The sequence below is a fragment of the Meriones unguiculatus genome, chromosome 4 (genome assembly GCF_030254825.1).
Source record: "Meriones unguiculatus strain TT.TT164.6M chromosome 4, Bangor_MerUng_6.1, whole genome shotgun sequence".
Classification (NCBI taxonomy): domain Eukaryota; kingdom Metazoa; phylum Chordata; class Mammalia; order Rodentia; family Muridae; genus Meriones; species Meriones unguiculatus.
In genome coordinates, this window is record NC_083352.1 from 81,962,340 (window position 1) to 81,987,856 (window position 25,517).

A 25,517-nucleotide genomic window follows, 5' to 3' on the forward strand; every position below is an offset into this window, starting at 1 on the left:
TCAAATATACTTAGAATGATGAAAAAAGCCTAAACCATGCATGCATTCTTCACTTTCATGAGTGGGAAACATTTCATTTCCCACATCTTTTGACTCTCCACAGCTTTCACCTAAATGAGAGTAACGATAGAGAACTAGGTCTGGTCTTGAGGTGACAGATCTATATGGAGCCCAGAAAAATGAATGGCCAAGTATCTGGGCCTTTCTTTTTTGGATTTGGTTATTGTTCTTGTTTGAGTTTTGTTTTGATTTATTTTTTTGAGACAGGGTCTCATGATGTAACCTTGGCTGATCTACAACTCACTATGTAGACATGGCTAACCTTGAACTCATAGAAATCCACCTGCCTCAGTCTTCTGAGTCCTGGGATTAAAGGAGTGTATCACCACTCCCAGCTAGGATTTTTTTTTTTTTAATGCATGTGTGTTTGAGTTTATGCATACCTCATATCCATAAGTGCTTTCAAGAGCCAGAAAAAGGCATCAAATCCCTTAAAAGTAAAGTTACTGGCAGTTGTGACCTGCCTGATAGGAGTGCTAGACACCAAACTCAGGTCTTCTGGAAAAGCAGTGTGGTCGTTTGAGTGAGAATGGCCCCCACAGGCTTCTACATTGGAATGTTTAGTCAGCAGTTGAGTGGTCTATTTGAAAGGATTAAAAGGATTAGAGGGTGTGGCCTTGTTGAAGGAAGTGTGTGACTGAGGGTGGGCTTTGAATTCCAAAAGCCCAGGCCAAGCCCAGAGTCTCTCTCTCTTATGGATCATGATGTAGCTCTCAGCTACTGTTCCAGCATCTGCTTGCAGGCCTCCATGCTTTCTGCCGTGGTGATAATGAATTAACCCTCTGAAACTGAAAGCAAGCCCCCCAACTAACTGCTTTCTTTCATAAGAGCTGCCTTAGTATCTCTTTACAGCAATAGAACAGTGACTAAGCCAAAGAGCAAGTGCTTATCAAAAAGGAGCATCTCTCCAGGCCTACCTGTTATAATCAGTGTAATTTTTCCCTTGTAAAAAAGAGTTCTGTGGAGGCTGGAGAGATGGCTAGATGTTAAGACCACTGGCTGCTCTTCCAAAGATCCTGAGTTCAGTTCCCAGCAACCATGTGGTGGCTCATAACCATCTAAAATGAGACTTGGTGCCCTCTTTTGGCCTGCAGACAGAATACTGTATAAATAATAAACAAATCTTTTGAAAAAAAAATTTCTCTGTGTGTGTACCATGTGTGCACAGTGCCCTTGACTGCCAGAAGAGGGCATTGGATGTCCTGGAGCTGGAGTTATAGGAGGTTTGCACTGCCATGTGTGTGCTGGGAATCAAACCCAGGTCCTCTGGAAGAGAAGCCAGTGCTCTTAACCACTGAGCCATCTCTCCAGCCCCAGGTTTACTTCATTCCAGTCACATCCCATGTAAATAAGTTTTCCACTTCTGCTGTGGGAAATTATTGCCTTTAGCCTAGTTACTCACAGATGAAATCTGTCATCTTCTTGAGGACAGACATAAAATTGCTCATCAGAAACCACTACAATCAATTTTTATGAGCAAAATGGAAATGCCTTATTATTTTATTTTCTGGCACCTTTTTGAGGACTTCATGAGAGAGGCCTACATTTGGTACTGAATAAATAAAAGCAATTCATACTAACAATATCTTAAATAATGGAGACTGTTGTCGCCATAAAATCTGACTCCTCTGTTCCAGGCAAACACATAGAGCACATAAACAAGTGTGACTCATCATCACCTGCCTACAAAGAACTGGCAGGCAGTGAAGACAACACACCCTCCACACGCTCTCCGTGATGAGATGATAGAAAGGTCAAGCAGGAGATATGAACAGACACCTGAGGATTAGGGAAGAGTCCCAGCCATGGGCTGGGGAAGGACAGGACAGAGGAAAGGCACTAGGGTAGAAGACTGGTAACAGCCCCACTGTGGGGGCGGGAGGACATAGGACCCTATCAAGAAGTCTCAAAGTACAGCAGGGCATGGACACATACTGAAGGAATATTGAACAGTCAGTGAACAAAAATAACAGTACAAAACAGAAAAGCAGATCTGCGGTATTTCAGAGTTGGCAGTGGCCTAAACAAATGTGTTAAAATATAATGCATAAACCCCTTCCTCTCTTAAATGGGAGAAGAGACAGGAGGAAGAAATCCTGGGACTTCCAAAAGTCTGCTCTTCATGGAAGTACAGGATCACTGACAAGATGGGAAGATCAAGATCATATCAGCTTTCTCAGAACTCTGACTATTCACCAAAGGCTTACAAAAATCCAAGGAATGTTTATACAAGAAAGAAGAAGCCTGACTCTCAGCAAGCAGAGTGAGCTCTAGAGCACTATAATCTGCCTGGCTCCTTTTCCCCACCTCTGAAGAAAACTTGAAAACCATAAACGTGAATGCCAGCAGCCACTGACTGGGGCAGAACAGAACTGCAGCTCCCAATAAAACGGTATCCTCAAAGAGCAGCTACATAGTCTGTCTAGCAGCTAAATGAAAAATTCTATGCTTAGGACTTATCTTGGTTTGAATGGAATAAGAGATCCCTTCATATCCTCAAAGTATTTGTTAAAAATACTCACAGACAACTACTTAATGCTACATACAGCTTCAAGCAGTGGCAAACACAAATGCAACAATCAAGACTAAAGATTTGGAGAATTGATAGAGAGCTTAGAAAAGCCCCCAAAATGCCCAGGAACTGTCTCTCAGCACTGTTTAACCTGATGTTCAATACAAACAGGAAATGTAGAGTAAGGCACAGTGGTAAACTGCTGGTCCACAAAAGGACTGTAACACACAAACATACTCCTGCACACTTCTAGGATGGTGGAGTAGGACCTTCCAAAAGTCTGCTCTTTGTAAAAGTAACAAGAACACTGTCAGATAGCCAAGACCAGCTTTCTCAGAACTCTGAAAATTAACCAAAGACTTATGAAAATCCGGGGGATGCTTATACAAGAAAGAAGTGGGACTCTCAGCAAGCAGAGTGAGCTCTAGAACATATACACCACTAGGTTCCTCCTTTTCCCTTCAAAACCTGTTCCTTTCCTAACATTTCCTAACAGGGTTAACAAGAACACCACTAGGGCAGTAACCAAAGCCAGAAAGAAGGAAGTAGCCTTGGGGCTTTTGGTGTTGTTTAGATCAGTAGCAGCATGCTTGCTTAGCCTGAGGCATAAGACCCTGAATTTGATACCCAAGTCCCCATAACTCTGTATCTTCAAATCTATCCCCTGAGCTCTACTCGTCTCACCATCTTCATCTAGTGTTCTGCAGTGACCTCCATGAAGGTACTGTCTGGTCTCTGTCTAGCTGATCTTCCACACCACGACCAGAGGATCAGCTCAAAACAAATTCTCTAGGCTGGAGAGACAGCTCAGAGGACCCAAGTGTGATGACCAGCATATCAAGCTGCTCACAACCACCTCTAACTCCACCTCCAGAAGATTTAATGCCTTCTTCTGGCCTTACACAAACCTATACAGAAACACACACAAACAACTATTAATAAAATAAATCTTTTTTTAAAAATCTATTCGTGATACCTGCCAGAGTAGAGGATGCAGACATTAAGACTCATCTTGATTACAAAGCCCTTAGGACTGAGAAAGAGGAAAAAAGATGTGAACAAGCAAATGCAACAGTCACAGGTACATCTGACAGACATTAAGCAAAAGATAGCTCAGTGTGATGGCTCATGCCTGTAATTTTAGCACTCAAGAGCCTGAGGCAGTAAGAGCAAATTCAGAGACAGCTTGAATTTACAGTGAGATCCTACCTCCAAAAAAAAAAGGCTGGGGAAGTGGTTCAGTGGGGTAAAGTGCTCGCCACGAAAGCATGAGGATATTAGTTTAGATCCCCTAGAACTCACATAAAGCCAGACACAGTAGTATGTGCTAATACTTTCAATGCTCCTACAGCAGGGAGGGAGACAGAGATAGGAGGCTCTCTCTGGAGGCCTGACAGTCAGCTAGACCGACATAAATGGTGGGGAATAAGAGACTTCGCTTTAGGCAAAACAAGGTAGAAGATGAGGACCAACACCTAAGGCTGTCCTCTGACCATACACATGTGCACCCACACTCACAAGTATTCATAAATGGAAGATAAACAGAAAGCTTTTCTAGAGTGGTGGTGGTGGTGATGGCACACGTTTTAATCCCATTACTCTTGAGGCAAAAGCAGGCAGATATCTGTGAGTTCGAGGCCAGCCTGTCTACAGAGCAAGTTCCAGGATACCCAGGGCTACAAAAAGAAATTCTGTCTGAAAGAAAGAAAGAAAGAAAGAAAGAAAGAAAGAAAGAAAGAAAGAAAGAAAGAAAGAGAGAGAGAGAAAGAGAGAGAGAGAGAAAGAAAGAAAGAGAGAGAGAAAGAAAAGAAAGAAAGCTTTTCTGTAAAGTAGATACAGTGAGATATGACCCTACCCCTTCCCTTAATTCTTTAGCCTGCCATCTTCCATGCTAGTCCAGGTAAAGGGTCAAGAACCCTGTTGGAAGCTAAAAAGAGGGTTCTACTGTTACAAGCATTTGCTGTACTGTACAGCCACAAGGACCACAGACGCCCTCTTCTGGCTTCTGTGCACACACTGGCACATGTACCCTCAACAGACCCACATGTGCACACACATACATATATATAAATGTATACATACACATATATAAATCTTTTTAGAAATCACTTTGGGGGAGCTGGGATGATGGCACAGTGGTTAAGAACACTTGCTGCTGCTCCAGACAATCTAGGTTTGGTTCCCAGCACCCACAGACAGATCACACTCATCTTTGGGTGCAACCAATGCCTGAGCCAACCTTCTGCCAATGAAGAAAGAGAGAGACCTGAGGATACATGCCAGACCCAAGGCAAGGAGAACAAAAATGATTCTGATGTTTAAAGGCACATTTTATTTTTCATTTTGTGCATACTTGTGTGCATATGTGTGGATATATGTACATGGGTGAGGGTGCCCCAGAATCTAGAAAAGGGTATCATATCCCCTCGGACTATTATGAAACAACCAATATGAGTTCTGGGAACTGAAGTTAGGTCCTATTCAAGAGTAGTTCAAGCTCTTAACTGCTAAGTCATCTCTATCTACAACTCCCTGGTTCTAAGATTTCTAAGAAAAAATGCTTAGAACATGGGTAGAGAAGAAAGAGGAAGGGCCAGCCAGGCATGTTTGAATGATAAGACGATTTCCTCTAGCAGAGATGAAAACTGAGACCTGAAGTTTACCAGAAATGGGGACTGAATAAACATCTTTGAAAACCACACACACTGCGGGCATGATGGTAGCACACACCTTTAATCCCAGCACTCAGAAGATAGATAGGGGTGGATCCTCCTTAGGAATGAGGACCCCTCTCCTGAGATAAAAGGACAGATGAGAATCAAGGAAACAGAAACAACAGGCAAAAATGACAAACCTTTAAGAGTCCAGCCCTAATGCCTACTATTAAGTGGGTGGCTGCAGGTGTGCACGAACACACATGCACATACACAGAGAGACAGAAAATATATGCAATAGTCAGAGCAAAGTGGCAAAGACATGGAACAGCCATTTCAGTTTAGTACATAAGCAGAATTTAGGGGAAGGTTGGGACTACCTTCCATGTGCTACTGTGTGAGTGGCCATCAATTAGCCCTTTACACATTATGGGTACAGCTAACTTAAAGACAAATTATGATGCTTATTTTTGGACATATCTTGCATCATTTATTTATTAGAGTATGGGTGTCCTGTGCCATGGCTCCTGTGGAGATCAGAGGACAACTTGCAGAAGCCAGTTCTCTCCTTTACCAAGTTTTGGGTTCTAACTCAGGTAGTCACATTTGGCAGTGAGGACCTTTACTCACTGGGCCATCAGCTTTCTCCAGCAGGGTTTAAAGTATGGAGCTCAAATTGCCCACTGTGGTTCATGCCTGTCATCCCAACAACTGGGACACTGACACCGAATTGCTCTTTCAAGACTACACAGTCAGTTCTGGTCCATCTAGAACTAGTTTGAGGCCCTGACTCATATGGAGTTTAGAGCACTTGTTGCTCTTGCAGAGAACGAGAGTGCAATTACCAGTACCCACGTGACGGCTCACTACCATCTATCACTCCAGCTCCCAGGTACCCAACGCCCTCTTCTGGCCTCCACAGGCACCATACACATACATGGTGCACATACATATATGCAGACAAAACATTCATAATTAAAAGGAACTGCCATCGGGAAGGCGGGAAATGTCTGAAGGGTCAAGTATCAAGAGAGGAAGGTTGATTTATGCCAGAGGAGGTAAACAAGAAATGAAGGGTCTCAGATAAAAGGGTATGGAACACCCCATGAAGGGAGTCAGCCACTGACACAGTAAAGGGAGACTCACAGTGGTGGCTCATGCCTGTCATCCCGGGACTTAGACTATCATCAGCCTGGTCTACATGATGCGCTTGAGGCCAGCCTGAGCTAGATGGTGATTTCGAGGTCAGCCTGGGCTACAAAGTTAAGTTTGAGGCCAGCCTAGGCTACATAGCGAGATTTTAAAACGTGGGCTACACAATGAATCGAGTCCGCAGCCAACAAGGGGTATTCGCTGAATTCAGGGCCAGCATAGGCTACACTGTGAGATGTCTCAAAGGGAGGAGGGGAGTCCTCAAAACCCAGGATGACGGTCTCCATCAAGGCTGGGGATGGCGAGCGAGCGTGCGCAGGTGAGACGGGGTACGGCGAGCGGAGACTCGAATGCCTGCTGGGCAGCCGCAGCAGTAGCGCCCGGGACTGCTAGGCAGAAGGAGCGGGTCAGGGCGGGCGGCCGGGCGATGGGGGAAGGGGCAGGAGGGATGAAGGATGGAGGCGTCCGGGGCTCAGCGCCCGGAGCGCGGCGCCGCTTACCTACGATGGCGGAGGCGCAGCCCTGCCGTCGCTCCGGCATCTTGGGCTTCGGCCGCTTCTCCCGCCGCCCTAGCTGGTGGCCATGGCGCCCGCCGCGGGAGCGCGTCCTCACCGCCAGGCGACGGCCCTGCCCGGCCCCGCCGAGAAGCGCACCCGCAGCCGCCTCGGCAGCGACTGGCCGCGGTCGCCGTCTCAGCGCTCGCCGCCCGCCGCCGCGTGGCCGCAGTATCTCACGCACGCCGCCATTGGCTACCCCGAGCCCGGCCGCGCGATGTGTCTGCCTCTCTGATTTGTCGGCTCTGGGGGAAGGCGGGGCCTGGGGGAAGCGGTGGGGCGGGCGCTGAGGGGTGGGGTCTGACATCCGGGCCCAGGGTTAGGCGAACTCGCTGGAGGGGGCTCCCCTGAGGCTACCTGCGGGGGCGGGGGGTTACTGGACTGACGGAGCTGGTGGCCTCACTGGAGGGGAACCAGGACATGGCCCGGAGCCCTCACATGTCCAAGAATGCTTCTTCCCTGAAACTGGGCAGCCACAAACAAAAAAAGCGTTTCAAGCCCCTCTTGCTTGACACAGCAGTCAAGCACACAAGTCCATTTGCACAATATTCCATACCACAGAAAACTATAAATGAGGGCTGAGGATGGAGCTTAGGTGGGGAGGGTGCTTGCAGAGTATGCGTGAAGCCTAACCTGGATATGGTGGTACACGCCTCTAACCCCAATACTGAGGACATAAGGCAAGGGGATCAGAACTTCGAGGCCATCCTCGGCTACACCGAAAATCTGAGGCCCTCCTGGACGGTATGACGCCCTGTCGGAGGGGGAGAAGGTTATAGATGAAAGAAGGCGTGGTGGCTCCCATCTGTAATACCTCAGAAGGCTGAGGCAGGAGGGTTGCCAAGTTTGAAGCCAGTCTGGGCTACTTAGTGAACTGGCGCCCCAAATGTATTACAGAACAACCTCCCTTTGCTCCCTGACCAGAAGCCAGAGTGTTGAACTCCCATTATCCCAACACTTGAGAGACCAAGGCAGGACGGAATTTAAGACCAGTCTGGGCTGCATAGCAAGATCATGTCTCCGAGCTTAAATTTTTAAAAAAGAAAGTTTAGGGATGGAACTCGGCTGCTAGAATGCTTGCCCTGCCTGCACAAGGCCTGAGTTCCATGTCTCGTACCATATAAACTGGAAATGGTGGCCCATGCCTATTATCCCAGCACAAGACAGTCTGAAGTATAAGCATCGGGAATTCAAGCTCATCTTCAACTTCACAGTAAGTCTGAGGCCGGCTTGGGATGCATGAAATTCTATTGCAGTAAACAAACACGGGGGAGGGAATAATCCTAGCACTTAGGAGGGAGAGGAGAGAGAGGGGTTCAGGGTCATCCTTGTCTACATACTGAGTTTGAGGCCAGTCTGAGCTGTAAATAAATAAACAAACATGAAAGAGGGGACAACTATGAAAAGGGAGAGAGAAATGAAAGGCCGAGGGGAGGGCTGAAATTTCAGAACTGGGAATCAGTCATTCCTCTTCGCAATCTCCATGCATATCTACACCAGGTTCCATCAAAGCAGCAATTTCAACTCTGCTGTCATAAACTGGAGAGAGCATGGGCTCAAGGACCTAGAAGCTAAATCTGAAAATTCCTGTCATTATCCTGGGAGCAAATATCACCTAGTGAATGATGTCCAATCTTAGAAATTTACTGAGAAGAATAAAATAGAGGGCTCCGTGAATGTTCATGGGAAGATCACTTATTATTGCTCCACAATAAGGGGCTTGGGAATCACTCAGTGGGGGGGGTCTTCTTAGAAGTAAATGGCTAGGAATGCAGTTCAGCAGGGGTGCCCTTGCCTAGAATCCCACAGTAAAAGGCTGGGGGGGGGGTGTCTCAATGGGAGAGCTCTTGCCTAGACTCTCACTGAAAAGGGTTGGGGGTGTGGCTCAGTAGAAGAGCAACTGCCTAGAATCCCCAGTGAGGGGCTGGGGGTATGGTTCAGCAGTACAGGCTTTGTCCAGCTCACTCATTGCCTGTGTTCAAACCCCCCCCCCCCATACTGAAAACAAAACAAACCTAAAAACTGGCAGGGCTACTATTATAGCATCATCACTCCAGGATCCGGCTTGACAAAAGGATGGGATGATGGGGGTGAGTAGGGAGTGAGGGAGGTGGAAAGCTCAGAGATGAAAAACTAAATTCCCAAGAATCTACGAACAAGAAGGCTGAGGCTTACAAAAAAAAAAAAAAAAAAAAAAAAAGGAAAAGCAGATTAGGTGTGCAAGGAAAGGGAAGATACAGAGATTTTCCAGAGTTGCAGGCATGGCTCTGAGTGGAACTGTGGGCACACCGAAGGCGGTGAAAGGTACAGAAATGATGTGGCAGAGGGACCTTCCACTCTGACCTGGCACGGCTTGGGTGGGTGGATGGGTGAGTGAGGAATGGATGAATAACAACTCTGCAGCCACTGCTGAGAGCTACCATCAGTAAGGGAAGAAACAGGAGAGCAGTGGGGTCCTGCCAGGAAAAGGCAGGGAGAGCTAGGCAAGGCCATCAGAGTCAAGGTCTGTGATGCAGGTTAAACTTGCATTCCAGAAAGGGAGCCAAAAGCCTTGACTAAGTCGGGACAAGAAAGTGCTTGCTTACCTGCAGATAGCATCAAAGAAGCAGTGAGCTACAGAAGACCCCCTTGCCATTCTCTCGAAGCCTGTGGAATAGATGAGTGGAGGCAAAGAGAAACTAGCGATACAATTTTGAGGAGAATGAGCGTGCCTCCTCACTTTTCCCCACCTCTAGATCCCAGAGCCCTGGCCAGGTCAGGCACTTCAGCCACATCAGCGTCTTAAAAGCCAGCCCAGCCTATGAGCAGGCATTTTCCAAATGGCTACAGAACTCTGCACCTTCCAAAAATACCACTTCAAGTAACCATGCCAGGGAACAAGGGCCATATGCCCAGGCTAGAAACAGCCAATGGGGCGTCCTGAGCCCCAGGAGCTGCCACCACGTGGTCTACAGACCCCAGAGACAGGAAATGCTCACCGCTTGAAAGGTAAGCCGGGCCAGGATCATTGTGGAGTGAAGCCTCAGGCTGGAAACTCCAAGCATCCTCTAGTTTTACTTGTTTTTTCATTATGTGGCCCGGTAACTTGTGGCAAATCCCCCTGCCTCAGCCTCCTAATTGCTAGGATTAGAGGGATGAACTAAGACAGCTGGCTTTCCTAGTCTTACCTTTGTTTTTGAGACAGACCCTCATGCATCCCAGGCTAGCCTCAAACTTACTATATAACCAAGAATGGCTCAAAACTCTTGATCTTGCTTCAGCCTTCAGAGTCTGAGACAAGAGGCAAGCACCACTAGGGCAGGCAGTGAGACTGTTTGTGAGTTAGGATGCAATTACTCGGCTCACTCATCTACTGCATACCCATTTACACATCATTAAAAAAATAAAGACCTGGTACAGTGGTGTACCTTTGCACGGATGGTTAGAAGCAGGAGGATCAGGAGTTCAAGGCTAACGTGGCCCCTACACAATGTGACCTTGCTTCAAAAACACTGAAAAAAAAAAACTTTAGAAAAAAAATAATAAGCATTAAAACAAATGGTGAGAATGAAATTAATTCCATGTTTACCCTTCAGTAGGAAACCGACTGTTGGTTCAGCTGATATTAATAGTTACCGTATTTGTTAAATATGAAAGACAAAGAGCCTGGCATGGTGTTAAGCACCTGTAACCTCAGCACTTTGGGAGGCAGAGGCAGGGGATCTCTGTGAGTTCAAGGCCAGCCTGCTCTACAAAGGGAATCCAGGACAACTAAGGCTACAGAGAAACCCTGTCTCAAAAGCTGTCTCCCCCAAAACATGATCACATCTGAAAGACAAACAGATGACAGATGGATGGATGGATGGATGGATGGATGGATGGATGGATGGATAGATGGATGGATTGATTGTAGATGAATGATAGATGGGTGATAAATGGATAAATACATTGATGGAAGGCAGATAATAGATGGTAGATTACAGATGATAAATGGGTAGATGATAGATGGATGGCTAGATAGATGATAGGTGATTGGTAGGTGGCTGACAGATGACAGACAGACAGATGGAAGACAGATCTCACCATCATTACCACTATTGATGCATTTGAGAATAAACTTCAGACAGTCTTCTTTTCCCCCTAAATGCTTCATCAGCATCAACTAGTGATAAGAGCAATCTTTGAAAAACATTTTTCATTTATATGTCTATTTTTAATTTATGTATATGTGGGTGCAGGGCCTGCAGAGGCCATAAGAGAGAGTTGAATCTACAAAGGTGGACTTACGGATGGTTGTGGGCTGCCCATTGCAGGTGCTAGTGACTGAACTTGGACCATCACCATCTGGAGAAGCAGTATCTGCTCTTACCAGCTGAGCCATGTCTCCAGGCACAGGGCATCATTCATACAATGATGAAATGAAAGAAATTTAAAATGGGTATTTGAGGGATTGTGGTGCACACAGGTGGATCTCTGAGTTTGAGGTCTACAGAGTGAGCTCCAGGATAGCCAGGGCTACACAGAGAAACCATCTTTCAGGTTTGAAAAACCAAAAAAAGAAAAAAGAGAGGACATATTGGTGCACTCTTGAAAACCCAGTAGTAAGGAGATTGAAGCTGGAAGGTTTGGAGTCCCAGGCCAGGCTGGATCACACAGAAAGACCATATCTTAAAAAAAAATGTTTTAATAAATCCAGCATTAATTTGATTCTATTATATAACAAATAACATTCTGGCATATATTCTCCCTGGATTTTTATCTCGTCCCTCTTACTCTGAGCCATTCCCTCTCTCTTCCCTTGTGAAGGCACAGTGGTTGTTTGTCCCAGCTGTGGCATTCTGCCTTTCTCAGTAGAACCCCTTTGTCTCTACTCGCAGACTCCAAGTATCTCTAGCATAAAGCCACCCTTTTTGCCTTTGTGACAAATAAACTGAGAGATACTGCAAGTCTTTGGAAATATTCTGGTCCCTGACTGTGCTGAGGCTTCTCTGCCCAGCCCCACTAAGCCTGCCAGTCATTCAAGGAAAGTGGAGCTGGCCAGCGTTCAGGATGTGAGGTGACCAAGATCTGGTGCCAGGTTGGGCAGGGAAGGGAAAGTAACCAGAGAAGAAATCTATACCTAGCACCAGGAGACAGAGTGTCTGCTGAGCAATGTCTCAGTGGTGTGGGCGTCCAGTACCCTCAGCACTGGTAGCTTCAGCATGTATCCATCACAAACCTCCAGACACTCCAATGGGGCTTCCCTTTTGCCCTCATGCCCTGGAGAGGAGCCACTTTGTAGGAAAGAAGAGGCCGGGTGCCAACATGTCCCTCCTCACCCCCTACTGGTCCCTGATGGTGCCTGAGATGGACTACTCGGAGGCTCAGCAAATTGGCAGGCTTACAGGCTTCTGGATCTGGCGTGGCCTTCCTCCACAGCATCTCCACATGCTCCTGCCTGTTTGCTCAGCTTCCTGCAAATATCTGCTGTGTTGTTCCTGGCTCTGGGCTGACAGTCAATGTGGAATGGGGGAGGGAAGCCAGCAGGAAACCCACAGGACACAAACACAAGCCTGGACAAATTGGCCATGAGGCCATATATGCTTGACAGAAGGTCTGTTAATTTCCTGGGGTGCCATTTAACAAGTGAGTCATTTACAACCTAGAGATGACGTTTCCCGCCCCCACCCCCTCTTTAAAAGGGACAAGATCTCACTGGGTATCTCATCTTGGCCTGAAACTCACCTGACTCACCTGCCTCAGCCCCCTAAATTCTGGAATTAAAGGTATGTGCACCACACCCAGCTAAAGATTTGTGTGTGTGTGTTTGTGTGTGTGTGTGTGTGTACTACCATACAGCTCACAGGTGTTAGATTACCAAGAAGCTAAACATACATGTTGTGAGCCGCCTGATGTGGGTGCTGATGTGGAAAATAAGCTCAAGTCCTCTGGAAAAGCAATAAATTCTCTTAGCCACTGAGCCATCTCTCTAGCCCTGAGTTTTTATGTTTATTTTTTAAGAGGATTTAGGTCTTGCTGAAGCAATGCTCCACATAGTAGCTGGGCCTGAAATCATTGTCTCTCCCCTTTAAATATTCTGAGTACCTGGGAACTAGAAGCTTTAACTGCGTCTGTGGGGTCCTGACTTTTCTCACCCTTTTATGATGGCAGGTCCTGTGAAGGTAGAGCTCAAAACCCACAAAGGCAACCTCTCCTAAGTAAATCCACTAGCCTGAGGCACAACTGTTAAAGAACTTGCATAGAATGCACAATGCTATGGGCGCATACACACACACACACACACACACACACACACACACACACACACACAAAGTCCAATGAGTATTTAGACACAGGAGGGCACAGCCCACTGTGGGGAGCACTATCCCTGTTGAGGCGGTCCTGGGCTGTAAGAAAGCTAGTTAGTTAAGCATGAGCCTTTGAGGGAGCCAGCAAGCAGCACTCCTCCATGGTCTCTGCCTCCAGGTTCCTGCCTTGAGCTCCTGCCCCGACTTCCCTCTGTGACGACTGCGACCTAGAAGTGAAAGGGAAATTTTTTAGGTTCCTTTTGGTCAGAAAGTTTTATCGCTGCGACATAATCCGTGGCAGTGGAAAGCCAGCCCGCTGTGGCGGCACCATCCCCGGGCTGTATGAGGCTGCCAGCTGAACAAACGTCTGTGAGTAAACCAGGAAGCAGCAGTTCATGGCTTCTGCTTCAAGCTCGTGTTTCAGTTCCCGGTCTTGAGCCACTTTAATGACTGACTGTGAGCTGAAATTATATGCCAAATACCCTTTCCTCTCCTAAACTGCTTTTAGTCAGAGTTTTATAACAGCGACAGAAAGGAAACTATAACATTATGCATAATAATGAAATTACCAAAGGCCCTTATTTTTGTGTTATGATTCTGTGTGTATACACAAACACACATGTATTGACATATTTTTTTTTGCTTCTTAATTTTATGTCTAATACAATAATATATTTACAAACATTAGGAATATGCACACACACATTTGTGCCTGGGCAACTGTATCTAGGTTACATTCTCTGGAATTAAAAACTATTCATATTTTGAGAACTGGAAATAGAAATGCTGGAATTTTGAGTTCTAGATGGACGATGACACATTTTACTCATTAGCACTGATGCAGGCCAGATTGCTTTCCAAGAAACCCTGCCCTCCTCCCTTTTCCAGGCCTTCTTGAAGGAAGATGCTGAAGAGTTAGGCAAGCCTGGAGGGGAAGCTGTCTCCTTGCACGGTGCCAGCTCTCAGGGGGTGCACACGCAAGAAGGATGTGATGACAGAGGAGAATCCTCAACCAGCCCTTCCAGAGAGACCACACTCCTCTTCCACAGTTCAGTTATGACCCTATTTCCCCTGTGCCTCTGAAATTCAACCAGCGCTTACTTCTCATCCAAAACTGCATCACAAAAATTGATCTCATCTGTCACATACAGCACTTTGAGATTATGGGGCTGTAACTACAGCACTGGTTCCAGACTTCATTCTGGCTTGTTGCTCCTTTGGTTGGTTGGCTGGCTTGAGACAGATTCTCTCTTCGTAGCTCAGGTTGCCCCAGCACTCACTTTGTACTCCAGGCTGGCCTCCACCTCATGATCTCCTTGCCTCAGACTTTCTTTCAAGTGCTGGGCCGACAAATACGTGCCACCAAAACTGCTTAAAGCTATGACACTTAGTCTTGATTTCTAACTTGAGATTTACAATTACCATGGTGATAAACCTCTGGGCACATCAGAGAAAGAGTTTCTAGACTGTGTTCACTGAGGAGGGAAGACTCTAATTGTAGACAGCATCATCTTCTGGGTCAAGAGGTCTTCGATTGAGTTAAAGGTGACCTAAGTCAATATTCATTTTCCCCATTTCCTGACTGCAGGTATAGTGAAGCCATGGCTTCCTAGCTATGATGGACTTTAAGACAAACAAACCTTTCTTTAAGAGGCTTTGTCACAGCAATAAGAACAGCAACTAATACACCCACTCCCTCACCCCCACCCCCCACACAAACACACACTCTAATCCCATCCATTCAGATCTGGAGCCTAGTCTACATTATTTGAGAAAAGACCATGGAGATTCTATGGCAAGCTAGTCTACATTATTTGAGAAAAGACCATGGAGATTCTATACCAACTAAAGACTGGTATGTAAGTTAACCTCTCCTTTTTTATTTTTACATTTATTACAGTTAATTCACTTTATATCCCAGCTGTAGCCCTCTCCTTCCCTCATCCTCTCCCAGTACTGCCCTCCTCCCATGCCCCTCCCTTACTCCACTGGTAGGGGAGTAGGGGAGGTCCTCCTCCCCTTCCATCTGACCCTAGCCTATCAGGCCTCATCATAACTCTCTGCATAGTCTTCCTCTGTGGCCTGGTAAAGCTGCCACCCCATCAGGGGAGGTGATCAAAGAGCCAGCCACTGAGTTCATGTCAGAGACTGCCCCTGTTCCCCTTACTAGGGAACCCACTTGAACACTGGAGCTGCCATAGGCTACATCTGTGCAGGGGTTCTAAGTTTTCTTCATGAATAGCCGTTGGTTGGAGTATCAGTCTCAGAAAAGACCCCTGGGCCTAGATTTTTTTTTTTTTTATTCTGTTGGTCTCCTTGTAGAGCTCCTGTTCCCTCCAGGTCTATCTCCCCCTTCTTTCATAAGATTCCCTGCACTCTGCCAAAAGTTTGGCTATGCATCTCAACATCTGCTTTACAACATTTTGCTGTGTAGAGTCTTTCAGACTGGCATAGAAACAGACTGGTGGATCAATGGAATTGAATAGAAGACCCAGAAATAAACCCATACACTTATGGACACCTGAGTTTTGACAAAGATGCCAAAGCCATACAATAGAAAAAAGATACCATCTTCAACAAATGTAGAAAAATGCAAATAGATCCGTATTTATCACCCTGCATAAAACTAAAGTCCAAGTGGATCAAAGATCTCAACATAAAACCAGATACACCAAACTTGTTAGAAGAAAAAGTGGGGAAGAGCCTTGAACTCATTGGCAAAGGAGACACCTTCCTGAACAGAACACCAACGGCACAGGTTCTAAGATCAACAGTCAATAGATGGGCCCTCACGAAACTGTAAGTTAAGCTTTTAATGACAGAAGGAGCTCCTCTGCCCCTCAGTTTGTGTTGACAGACTATGATGTAAGGAAGGCATGGTATGGGGGCATGAGGCACCTGGTCCATCGTCTCTAATTAATCTGGAAGCAGACGAGATGCCAATGCTCAGCTCACTTTCTCCTTTCTCTACAGTCTAGGAGCCCAGCCCATGCAATGGTGCTACCCACATTAGGGGGGGGTCCTTCTACCTCATGAACCTATTCTAGGAACAGCCTCTCAGCCACGCCCAGAAGCTTAGAGCTTCGGTGATTGAGTTAAGCACAATTACCAGTGCTGAGATTTGTTCTGCAAGGGGTTCAGCAGCTCCAGCTGGGCTGTCAGGGGACACTGGCTGCCCTCTCTCACTCCACTCTGCAGCAAGGCAGAGACCTCCCACCCACATAGATCTGCTCCAGGCTTATGCTTGAATTGCACACAGACATCCTAGAAAAGCTCAGGAGATGACCCCACACAAGCATGAGGACATCTGATTCTCCCGTACCCAAGTGAGAAAGCTGGGTGTAGTGGTACCCAGTTGTATTCCATGGATGTGGAAGCAGCCTCAGGAGGATCCCTGGGTGAACTCTACCTTAAGTGATAAATGGTGTCTCAAAAAAAAAAAAAAAAGGTAGGGGCTGAAAGAGACACCTCAAGCCTTAAAAAGAGTATATTGCCATTGCAGAGGACCCATGTTTGGTTCCCAGTACCCAGGGTAGGTGGCTCACAACTGCCGGTTTCAAAGGGAGAAAAACATAGATTAGGAAGTTGGGCGTATGACTCAGTAACACAGCACTTGTCTACCATGTACAAAGCCCCAGGTCTCATCCACAGTACTGAAAACCCACCCACCCTGTAATGACCTCTTGTACTGACTCTAGACTTGGCAAAACACTAAAGGCAGTGGCAGGGGAGCTCCCACAGGGAGTGGCCAGAGCATCTGGGAATTGGGATCAGTTGGGATTCCCAAGGTGGGGGAAATGGCAGCTGTGTGTGTTTGCGGGTGAGGGGTCCGTCCAAAGCATTTGTTAGACCTCACTTACAGAAGGATCACAAGTTCATGGCTATCTTTGACTCCGTAATGAGTTTGAGGAAACCCTAAGCTACGTGAGAAATAGAAATTAGAAAGAGGGAGGAAAGGGGAAGGGAAGGGAGTAGGTATAAGAGGGCAAGCTCCAGGAGGAATATTTGTCAGTGAGGATGACAGGAAGACACAGCCAGCACTGGGGATGGGCAATTGCTATTCAGGGTGACTCCTGTAGGAGTCATCAGTGACATCAGTGCTGGTGACAACTGTGGGTGTAGTTGTCCTCTGGCAGCAATGGTCACAGCTCTGTGGTGAGAATACTGGTTTTCTCATCAGGTCCGTTCTGCAACGTGGTCTGGGCGCTGATCCTGGAGGCTCAGTTGCAGTTTCCCATTGACTTTTAACAAAGTAGCTGCAGGAGGTTTTGCTCTATGTCAGGAAGTCTCATCTGACCCAGTAAGCAGAATTTACACGCTGAAGGTGGTGCATCTGGATGAATTGTAGTCCAGGGACTTGGTAACAAATACATCATTTGGAGGCTGGGGCTGTAGCTAGTAAAGTGCTTGCCTGGCATGTACAAAGCCTTGGATTGGATTCCCAGCATGTGTAAAGTAGGCAGTGTCACAACCTGTAATCTTAGACTCGGGAGGTAAACCGAGATGAGAGGTTCCAGTTAAGCTGGGCAGTGGTGGCACATGCCTTTAATCCTAGCACTTGGGAAGCAGAGGCAGCCTGGTCTATGTAGAGTTCCAGGACAGCCAGGGCTACAACAGAGAAACACTGTGGGGAGGTGGGGGGAGAAGTTGTTCAAGTTAATCCTTAGCTACAAAGGAAGTTTGAGGCTAGTGGAGGACATATGAAACCCAACCTAAATACAAAAATAAACCAACTAAACAAAAGAATAAAAATGAGGAAACACATAAAATGAGTGTTTCTACGAACTTGTATGGAATAACTTCCACAAGATATTAAATGAATATACTGAATTGCATAATAAAGTAGAAATAGAGCATGTAGCAAGTTCTAGAACAGCCTAGGCTACAATGTCTCACAAATAAACAAAAAAGAGATACAAATCAGTAAAACTGAAAGAAAGCAAGAATTGAAGGCAAATTACACATAATGAAACCGATTTTATTTCAAATTAGTTTCATAGCTACACTAAAATTTTCTCAAGAATAAATTCCACTAACTTAACACAGTATTTGACTCTGTACCCTCTGTTGGGAGCAGATAGTGTGATGGGGAAGAAGAACTTACAAGAAAATCCTAAACTCTTTTTTTTTTGTGTGTGTGTCTTGTTGTTTGAGACACAGTCTCTCTATGTAGTCCTGCCTATCCTGGAACCCACTATATAGACCAGGCTAGCCTTTAGCTCAGAGATGCCTCCACCTCCTAAATACTGGGATTATAGCCATGCTCCAACAACACCCAGATTAAACTCTTCTAAAAATCAAGTTTAATTTACAAGTATTGTGCTGTATGTGTTGGCAGGTGTGACACAGGTACGTAAGCTTAGACAACAACTCTGTGGTTAGGTTCTCTCCCTCCACCTTCATGTAGGTCTAGGACCAAGTCCATGCAGGAAGCACCTTCACCTTCTGAGCTGTCTCACTAGCCCCTAAACTCTGTTGTTTCTGGTAGTATGCGTGAAGCCATTCAGAGACTTTTAGACAGAACAGACTGAGTTAATACGCTGATATAGCTGAAAGTCGGGATTCTTAGGGGAAGAAATATAAACAAATGGGGGGAATCAGATATGGTAGTATACACATGCAATTTCAAGATCTGTAAAGCTGAGGCGGGAGGACTGCAAGCTCAAAGCCAACCTGAACTAGATAGTAAGACCTTGACTCAATAAACACAACCAACTAGGGGCTGGAGAGAAGGCTCAGTAGGTAAGAGCACTGACTGCTCTTCCAGGGGTCTCTGGTTCAATTCCCAGCACCCACACGGCAGCTCACAACTGTCTGTAACTCCAAGATGTGACATGCTCACACAGACATACATGCAGGCAAAACAGCAACGCACATAAAATTTAAAAATAAATAAATACAAAACCAAAACACTAAATGCAGTAAAGAGCATGTGAGCTAATTTAATTCCCAGCAACCATGTCAGGTGACTCATCCATAATCACCCTAACTCTAGCTTAAAGGGTTCCAATGCTCTCTTCTGGTCTCAGAGAGCACTGCAATCACGTGCACAGAGGCACAGACACACAGGCATACACAAAAGTAAAAATAAATCTTAAGCAGAAAAAAGAAAGCTGGTAGTTGTAATGATGCCAACACCCTAAATTTGACTTTTAACCTCATTCACTACTAAGAGAAATTAAACTGCTTCTTTGAACTACCTTAAAGATGTAGTTTAAACCAGGTGGGCATGGTGGCTCACCCCTTTAATCCCAGTGCTCTGGAGGCAGAGGCAGGTGGATCTCTGTGAGGCCAGCCTGGTCCACAAAGGGAGTTCCATCACGGCCAGAGCTAAAACACAGAAACCCTGTCTCAAAAAACAAAACCACAACAAAAACTAAAACTAAAAACCAAAAACATGAAACGAAAGAAAGAAAAAGTAGTTTAATCTAGAGCTGGCAAGAGATACAGCGGAACATCCAGTTCTATCAAAAAGTCAGAGTGAGTTTTAAAAGGAGAGGATTATGGCACAGGGACCCAGGTTATCTTGAATTAGTTTCTACTAACAAATATGAGGCAATATGAATACTAAAATAATTTCGTGAAAACAATTTTGAGCTGGCCTCCTACACACCAGGCTAGTCTCAAATTCACTGTGCAGCTAAGGATGACCTTCTGGCTGTCACATGCACGCCATCACACACACCTGTGTGCACCCCCGGCAAAGGGCACACATTAGGCCTGGTGCAGCTTCCGCTGACAGTGACTAGGGAAGTAGTCAGGTAGAGAGTTCCAGGCCTGATGTTGGAGAATCTGTCCAGAGATGAACAATGGCAGGCTAGGAGATGGTGTGGATGGGCCGCCCAAAGCTATATAACATGCTCTCTCTTCTGGAATAAAAGATCTGCAGCCGCTTGCCCTCGGATTGCATTCACCTGATTCTCAGTGTCTGTGTGATGACTCTGCCTCTTACCCCTTCGGCTTGGACCCCCTGTCCTCACCCACAGGATAGACCCTTGGAAGGAGGACCAACCCATACCCAACAATAAATAAAATATAATTTACAAAAAAAGGGAGGGGCAGATGTAGCAATGTACATTTGTAATTCCAGAACTCCAGAGGCAGAGACTGGACAGTAGACTGAGTGGTTAGCTCCAGGCCAGTGAGGGACTGTGGCATAAATCAAAGTGACTGGTTCCCAACGGACAACTGAGGGTGTCCTCTGACCTCGATGTGCACACACATTCTCTTTCGTGCACTCGCTTGTGTTAGCTCACACATCTTGATGCACTAGCCCACTCCCAGGTTGCTTAGGCACCTGTGATGTCATCATTGGTCTCCACCATCAGGGGCATGGAATAAAAAGAGCCCTGCCTCTTCTCTCTCTCCTCTCTTGCACTCTGTCTCATTTTCTTTCCTGGGGGATCCCTGCCATGTCTCTGTCTCTCTCCACTTCCATCCAATAAGCTCTTTCCTATCAGATGTGTTGTATGTGTGGCATCATTTTTATATAAATACTAACAGCGTGTAAGTGCACAAACACACATACACTTATGGTTCACAGAAAGTGTGAATCATAATATAATAAAAATACTGTTTTTATCACATTTTATAAATTTGTTTCCACATACTTTAGAAAGAAAACAGAAAGCCATGACATAGATAAGTGTCTGGGAGTAAGAGTGTTGAAGAACGTAGTTTTCTTCTGAAAAGAAGGTAGGGGCCATGAGAGGAGCCACGGAGGAGCTGCGGCATCAGCTGCTCCAGCTGGTGATGCACAGAGGCTGGATCTTCATGCAGCAAGGGTCTGAGCCTCAGGGTCTGTCAGATGTCCTCCACCACTGCTGGAGAGCTGCACAACTGTATGGAGCCCAAACGTCATCCCTCACCCCGATCTGATCCTCCTTCTCAACCTCCCTCCTAGTCCTGAGCACTTCCAGCCCTGGGCCAATCAATCCACCAGGCTTGGGACACTTTCCAAGGGAGAACAGGCCAGAGGCTCTGGGGATCTACAGCCACGTGTCAGCCTCTCCTGTCCCAGTCTCTGAGATCTTGCCTTGCCAGGGTTGTTCTTGGTTCCAGGCTTGACTGCGGTTCCCTCCCATGCCCTTGCCTACAGCTGCTGACTTCCTCCACTCTAGTTCAGCCCCTGGCTCTCTTTTAGCAGATCTGTGCCTTGCCCTTGTCCTGATTCAGGACATGGGCTCCTTGCCCTAGAACCCCACCCTGCCTCCACACACTAGTCCTCCCCAGCTGAGGCCTTCACAGAGGAAGAACTGAAATATTTAACCTGTTATCTCCTGGATTTCCAGGCCCCTCCATCTTGCCCTGCAAAAGGGCAGCTTGGAGCTTCTGATTCCATAAACAGAATTACCAACCCAACTATGACACAGAATGCCAAAGACATGTAGGTAATTAAGGAAGCTTTAAGCAGGAATAACTGTAACTCTCTCTAGGAACTGACTACAGACTGAAGAACATACCCACCCAGCCTCCAGGCTCAAGATTGCCTGCTCTATCCTTGTGCTGGCTAGATTTATATCAACTTGATACAAGAGAGTCCTTTCAGAAGAGGGACTCTCAACTGGAAAAATGCCCCTGTAAGATTTGCCTGTATCTAAGTCTGTAGTGCATTTTCTTAACTAATGTGGGAGGGCCCGGCCCATTTTTGAGTGGTGCCATTTCTGTGGGCTCATGGTCCTAGCTGAGCAAAGCAGGAGGGATTAATCAGTAAGCAGTGTTCCTCCATGACCTCTGCATCAGTTCCTGCCTGACCTCCTCAGTGATGGTCTGTAACCTGGAGGCATAAGTAAGTTGCTATTGGTCACCGTGTTCCGTTACACCAGTAGAAACCCTAACTAAAATAATCCCTTTAGAGCTGGGGAGCTGGCTCAAGAGCTTAGGAGCACTGGCTGCTCTTCCAGAGGACCTGGGTTCAATTTCCAGCACCTACATGGCAACTCAAAACTCTCTGTAACTCCAAGATCTGACACTCTCATATGGACATACATACAGGCTAAACAACAATACACATAATTTTTTTTTTAATCTTTCATTTGCCTCCAAAAGTATTCAGGAACCCAAGAAAGGAAAGTCAGAGAAGGGATGGCTCAACCAAGTATGGTAATGAAGGCCTCAGACCAGCTACTTACTTGGGAGGCAGGAGCAGGAGGACCATGGGCATGTCAATATAGCCTGTCTCAAAAAGAGAGGGCTAGGGATGTAGTCCAGCAGTGCAGCACTTGCCTGAAATCCATCGGGAAGAACTGGGTAGTGCCATGCAGTAGTAGTGTTTGCCCAGAATCCTCCAGTGAGGAGCCATTAGTATGGCTCAGCAGGAGAACCTTACCTGGGATCCCCCAGGGTTTCTGGGGACATGGCTCAGTGGCAGAACACTTGCATGGATGAGGCCCTAGGTTCAACTCCCAGTTTCTCCCTCTTAGCCTCAGTGTCTCAGTGTCTGTGACTCAGCATGTCATGCCTGTGAGCCACCAGTTGCTACACCTCCACACTAGAGAATTTTGTAACCAAAGCCTAACAAAAACAACTTAAGGGAGGATGGGTCTATTTTGTCTCACGGCTTCAGAAGGGTCAGTATGCGGCTGCTGGAACAACAACATCGTGGTGGTGAGAGCACAGGCAGCAAACAGGAAGCAAGGAGGAAAAACAAAAGGAAGAGGACAAGGCCAAACAGCCACCAAGATGTTCCCTGTGACCTGCTTCCTCCAAGCAGATAGGAGTTTTTACCATGTCCAAACAATCCATGCACATTATGACCCATTGAGAGATTAAGCCTATGAACTGCACGGTAGTGCACAGCTGTAATCAGCACTTGGTAAGGCAGAGGCAGGCGGATCTCTGTGGATTTTGAGGCGGATTTGAAGCTAGCCTGGTCTATAAATCCAGGACAGCCAGGCTATACTAATCTACTGTATCTTTCTCTATCCAACCAAATTGACAATCAAGATTAATCCTGAGCTGGGTTAGGGAGGGGTACACTCCTTTAATCCCAGCAGTAGTGAGGCAGAGGGAGGTGGACCTTTGTGAATTCAAGGCCAGCCAGACCAGCCAGAGCAACACAGGGAAGCCCTGTCTCAAAAAAAACTAAACAAAATTAATATTCATCTTTGGACTGTACCACAGCTCAGTGTGTGTGGTGGTTTGAATGTCTGCCACAGGCTCAGCTGTCTGGCCACCTGGTCCCAGCTGGTGGTGCTGTCTGGGAGGCTTAGGAGGTGCAGCCTTGGAGGAGGTACGTCGCTGGAAAGAGGCTTTAAAAGGTAAAGATGCCATGCCATTCCTAGTTTGCTCTCTCTGCTTCATGACTGTGGTTCAAGACATGAGGCCTCAGCTGCCTGTTCATGCTACTATGCCTGGGCTTTGCCATCATAGTCTCAACCCTCTAGAACCATTAGCCAAAGTAAACTCTCTCCCTTAAGTTGCCTTTGGTTGTGACAACAGAAAAAGTAACTGATAGAGTCAGAAAAAGCATTTGCTCTGTAAGCCTGATGATCTGGGTGTGATCCCTGGATCTTAAGAGTGGATGGAAAGATCTGAAGCCCAAAAGTTGTCCTCTGACCTTCACATATGCCCAAAGCATGCAAATACCATGGGCACACCTGCATATTTGCACATGAATACACACATATATGATAATAAAAATTTTTAATTAAAGTATTACAACCTAAAAATGGTTGGTACTCAAAGGCTGGCAGTCAGGCCAGTTTGGTGGCAGACACCTGTAACCCCAGCGTTCAAGAGGCTGAAGCAGGAAAACGCATGGGCAACAGTGTAAGATTCTACCTTGGCTTGGTGAGATTCCCCAGCAGCTAAGGCCACACACTGCTCTTGCAAATCACCCAAGTTCCATTCCTAGCCCTTGGGCAGTGTACAGCCACCTGGAACTCCAGCTCCAGAGGATCCAACCAGGATGCTGTTTTGGCCTACAAGCGCATTGCATTCACATTCACATTCACATTCACATTCACATTCACATTCACACACACACACACACACACACACACACACTCAAAGAAACAAACAAAAAGACTTTTTTAAAAAAAGGTCTCAAAAAATCAAAAGGTACTAACCTGCTCCTCTCCCCCAAAACATACACAAAGGTAACAGGTATGGTGGTAGAAACTTTTTTTTTATTTTTGTTCTTGGAAGACAGGGCCTCACTGTGTAGCTCTAGCTGTCCTAGAATTTCCTATGTGGACAAGGATGGCCTCTTCCACCCAAGTGAGTGGCACATACATTTAATCCCAGCATGAAGGAGGCCAAGGCAGAAGAATCATCAAAAGTCTGATGGTAGAATGGGCTACATAATGAGTTCAAGGTCAATAAGGCCTACAAGAGACTCAAAGAAAATAAATAAATGCTTCTCATCTTTCATCATGTGATATCCCATGCTACCTAGGCACTCTGGCAACAAGAGGGCCACACCCAGATGCCCCTTGACCTTGGACCAGAACCGTGAGCCAAAATAAGCCTCTGTGTTTTAGTCACAGAAAATGGACTAATTTCATTGTACATGTGTGCTGTTCATCCATGGTAGGTGTGTTCACATGCAAATCAGGCTGGGATCAAACAAGTTTTCTCTTACCTCCTTTTCTCACCTCCTGTCTTGCTGAGGACATTCCTCTACAGTGAGCTAAGTAAGCCCGGGGTCATTTCCCCTGGAGTGGCTGTGTACAGCTCTGGGAGTTCTCAACCATCTGAGTTGCTCCCACAGCTCCACTCTACCCAGCAGCACCTGCCACTGCCTACAACACAGCCATTGCGGTGCCTGAAAAGCTTTCCACTGTGTCCACGTGTGGCAGCAGCCACAGAAGTCTTTCTACCCCAGAGGGCTGCATAGCCACATTCCCCACTCACAAAGGTTTCTTTTCATCTTATTTTTGTGATTTTCCTGAGATCAGGCATACTGAGAGAGGGGGTAAAGCCAAATAAACAATCCTCTGAACATCCAGGAAATGGCTGCTGGGGCTTTGAACCTCATAGACAACCTGGCCAGCTGTGGACATCTATGCTGGGTCCTCCTCTTCCATCGCCACATCATTGCTAGTACTTCTGTTCTGCTCGTCCTCTGGCCCTGCAGGCAGAATGCTAGTGACAGTATGCAGGAGGGCTTCAATCTGCTCCTCTGTGAGCCGCTCTTCACTCTCCTCTACCATCTGCAAAGGAAAGGAAGTCTGTCAGGGGTTTAGAAGTAAGCCTTCCTCCATGGCCCACCCCAGCCACGTAGTGCACAGTGCCAGCCCAGCACCCGGTCCTGAGCCAGCCAGGTCTTCATCTCGGAGCCACAGAAGGATAAGGACAGCTCAAATCCCAGACCAAG

The 25,517-nt window shown here is 46.5% G+C and overlaps 2 protein-coding genes across 3 annotated transcripts in view; both read right to left on the reverse strand.

Annotated features, from left to right (window-relative positions):
- Tpst1 (tyrosylprotein sulfotransferase 1) overlaps positions 1 to 7,018 on the reverse strand; it is a 60,491-nt gene extending 53,473 nt beyond the window's left edge. For both annotated transcript variants that reach the window (XM_021657115.2, XM_021657110.2), the window contains exon 1: positions 6,879 to 7,018. The gene's annotated coding sequence lies outside the window, so the exon portion shown is untranslated. The remainder of the gene's footprint in view (positions 1 to 6,878) is intronic.
- Positions 7,019 to 24,307: 17,289 nt separating this feature from the next.
- Positions 24,308 to 25,517, reverse strand: part of Crcp (CGRP receptor component) — a 32,187-nt gene continuing 30,977 nt past the window's right edge. The window contains exon 6 of the mRNA XM_021657135.2: positions 24,308 to 25,353. Within this exon, the coding sequence (XP_021512810.1) occupies positions 25,204 to 25,353 (150 nt within the window). The 3' untranslated portion in view covers positions 24,308 to 25,203. The remainder of the gene's footprint in view (positions 25,354 to 25,517) is intronic.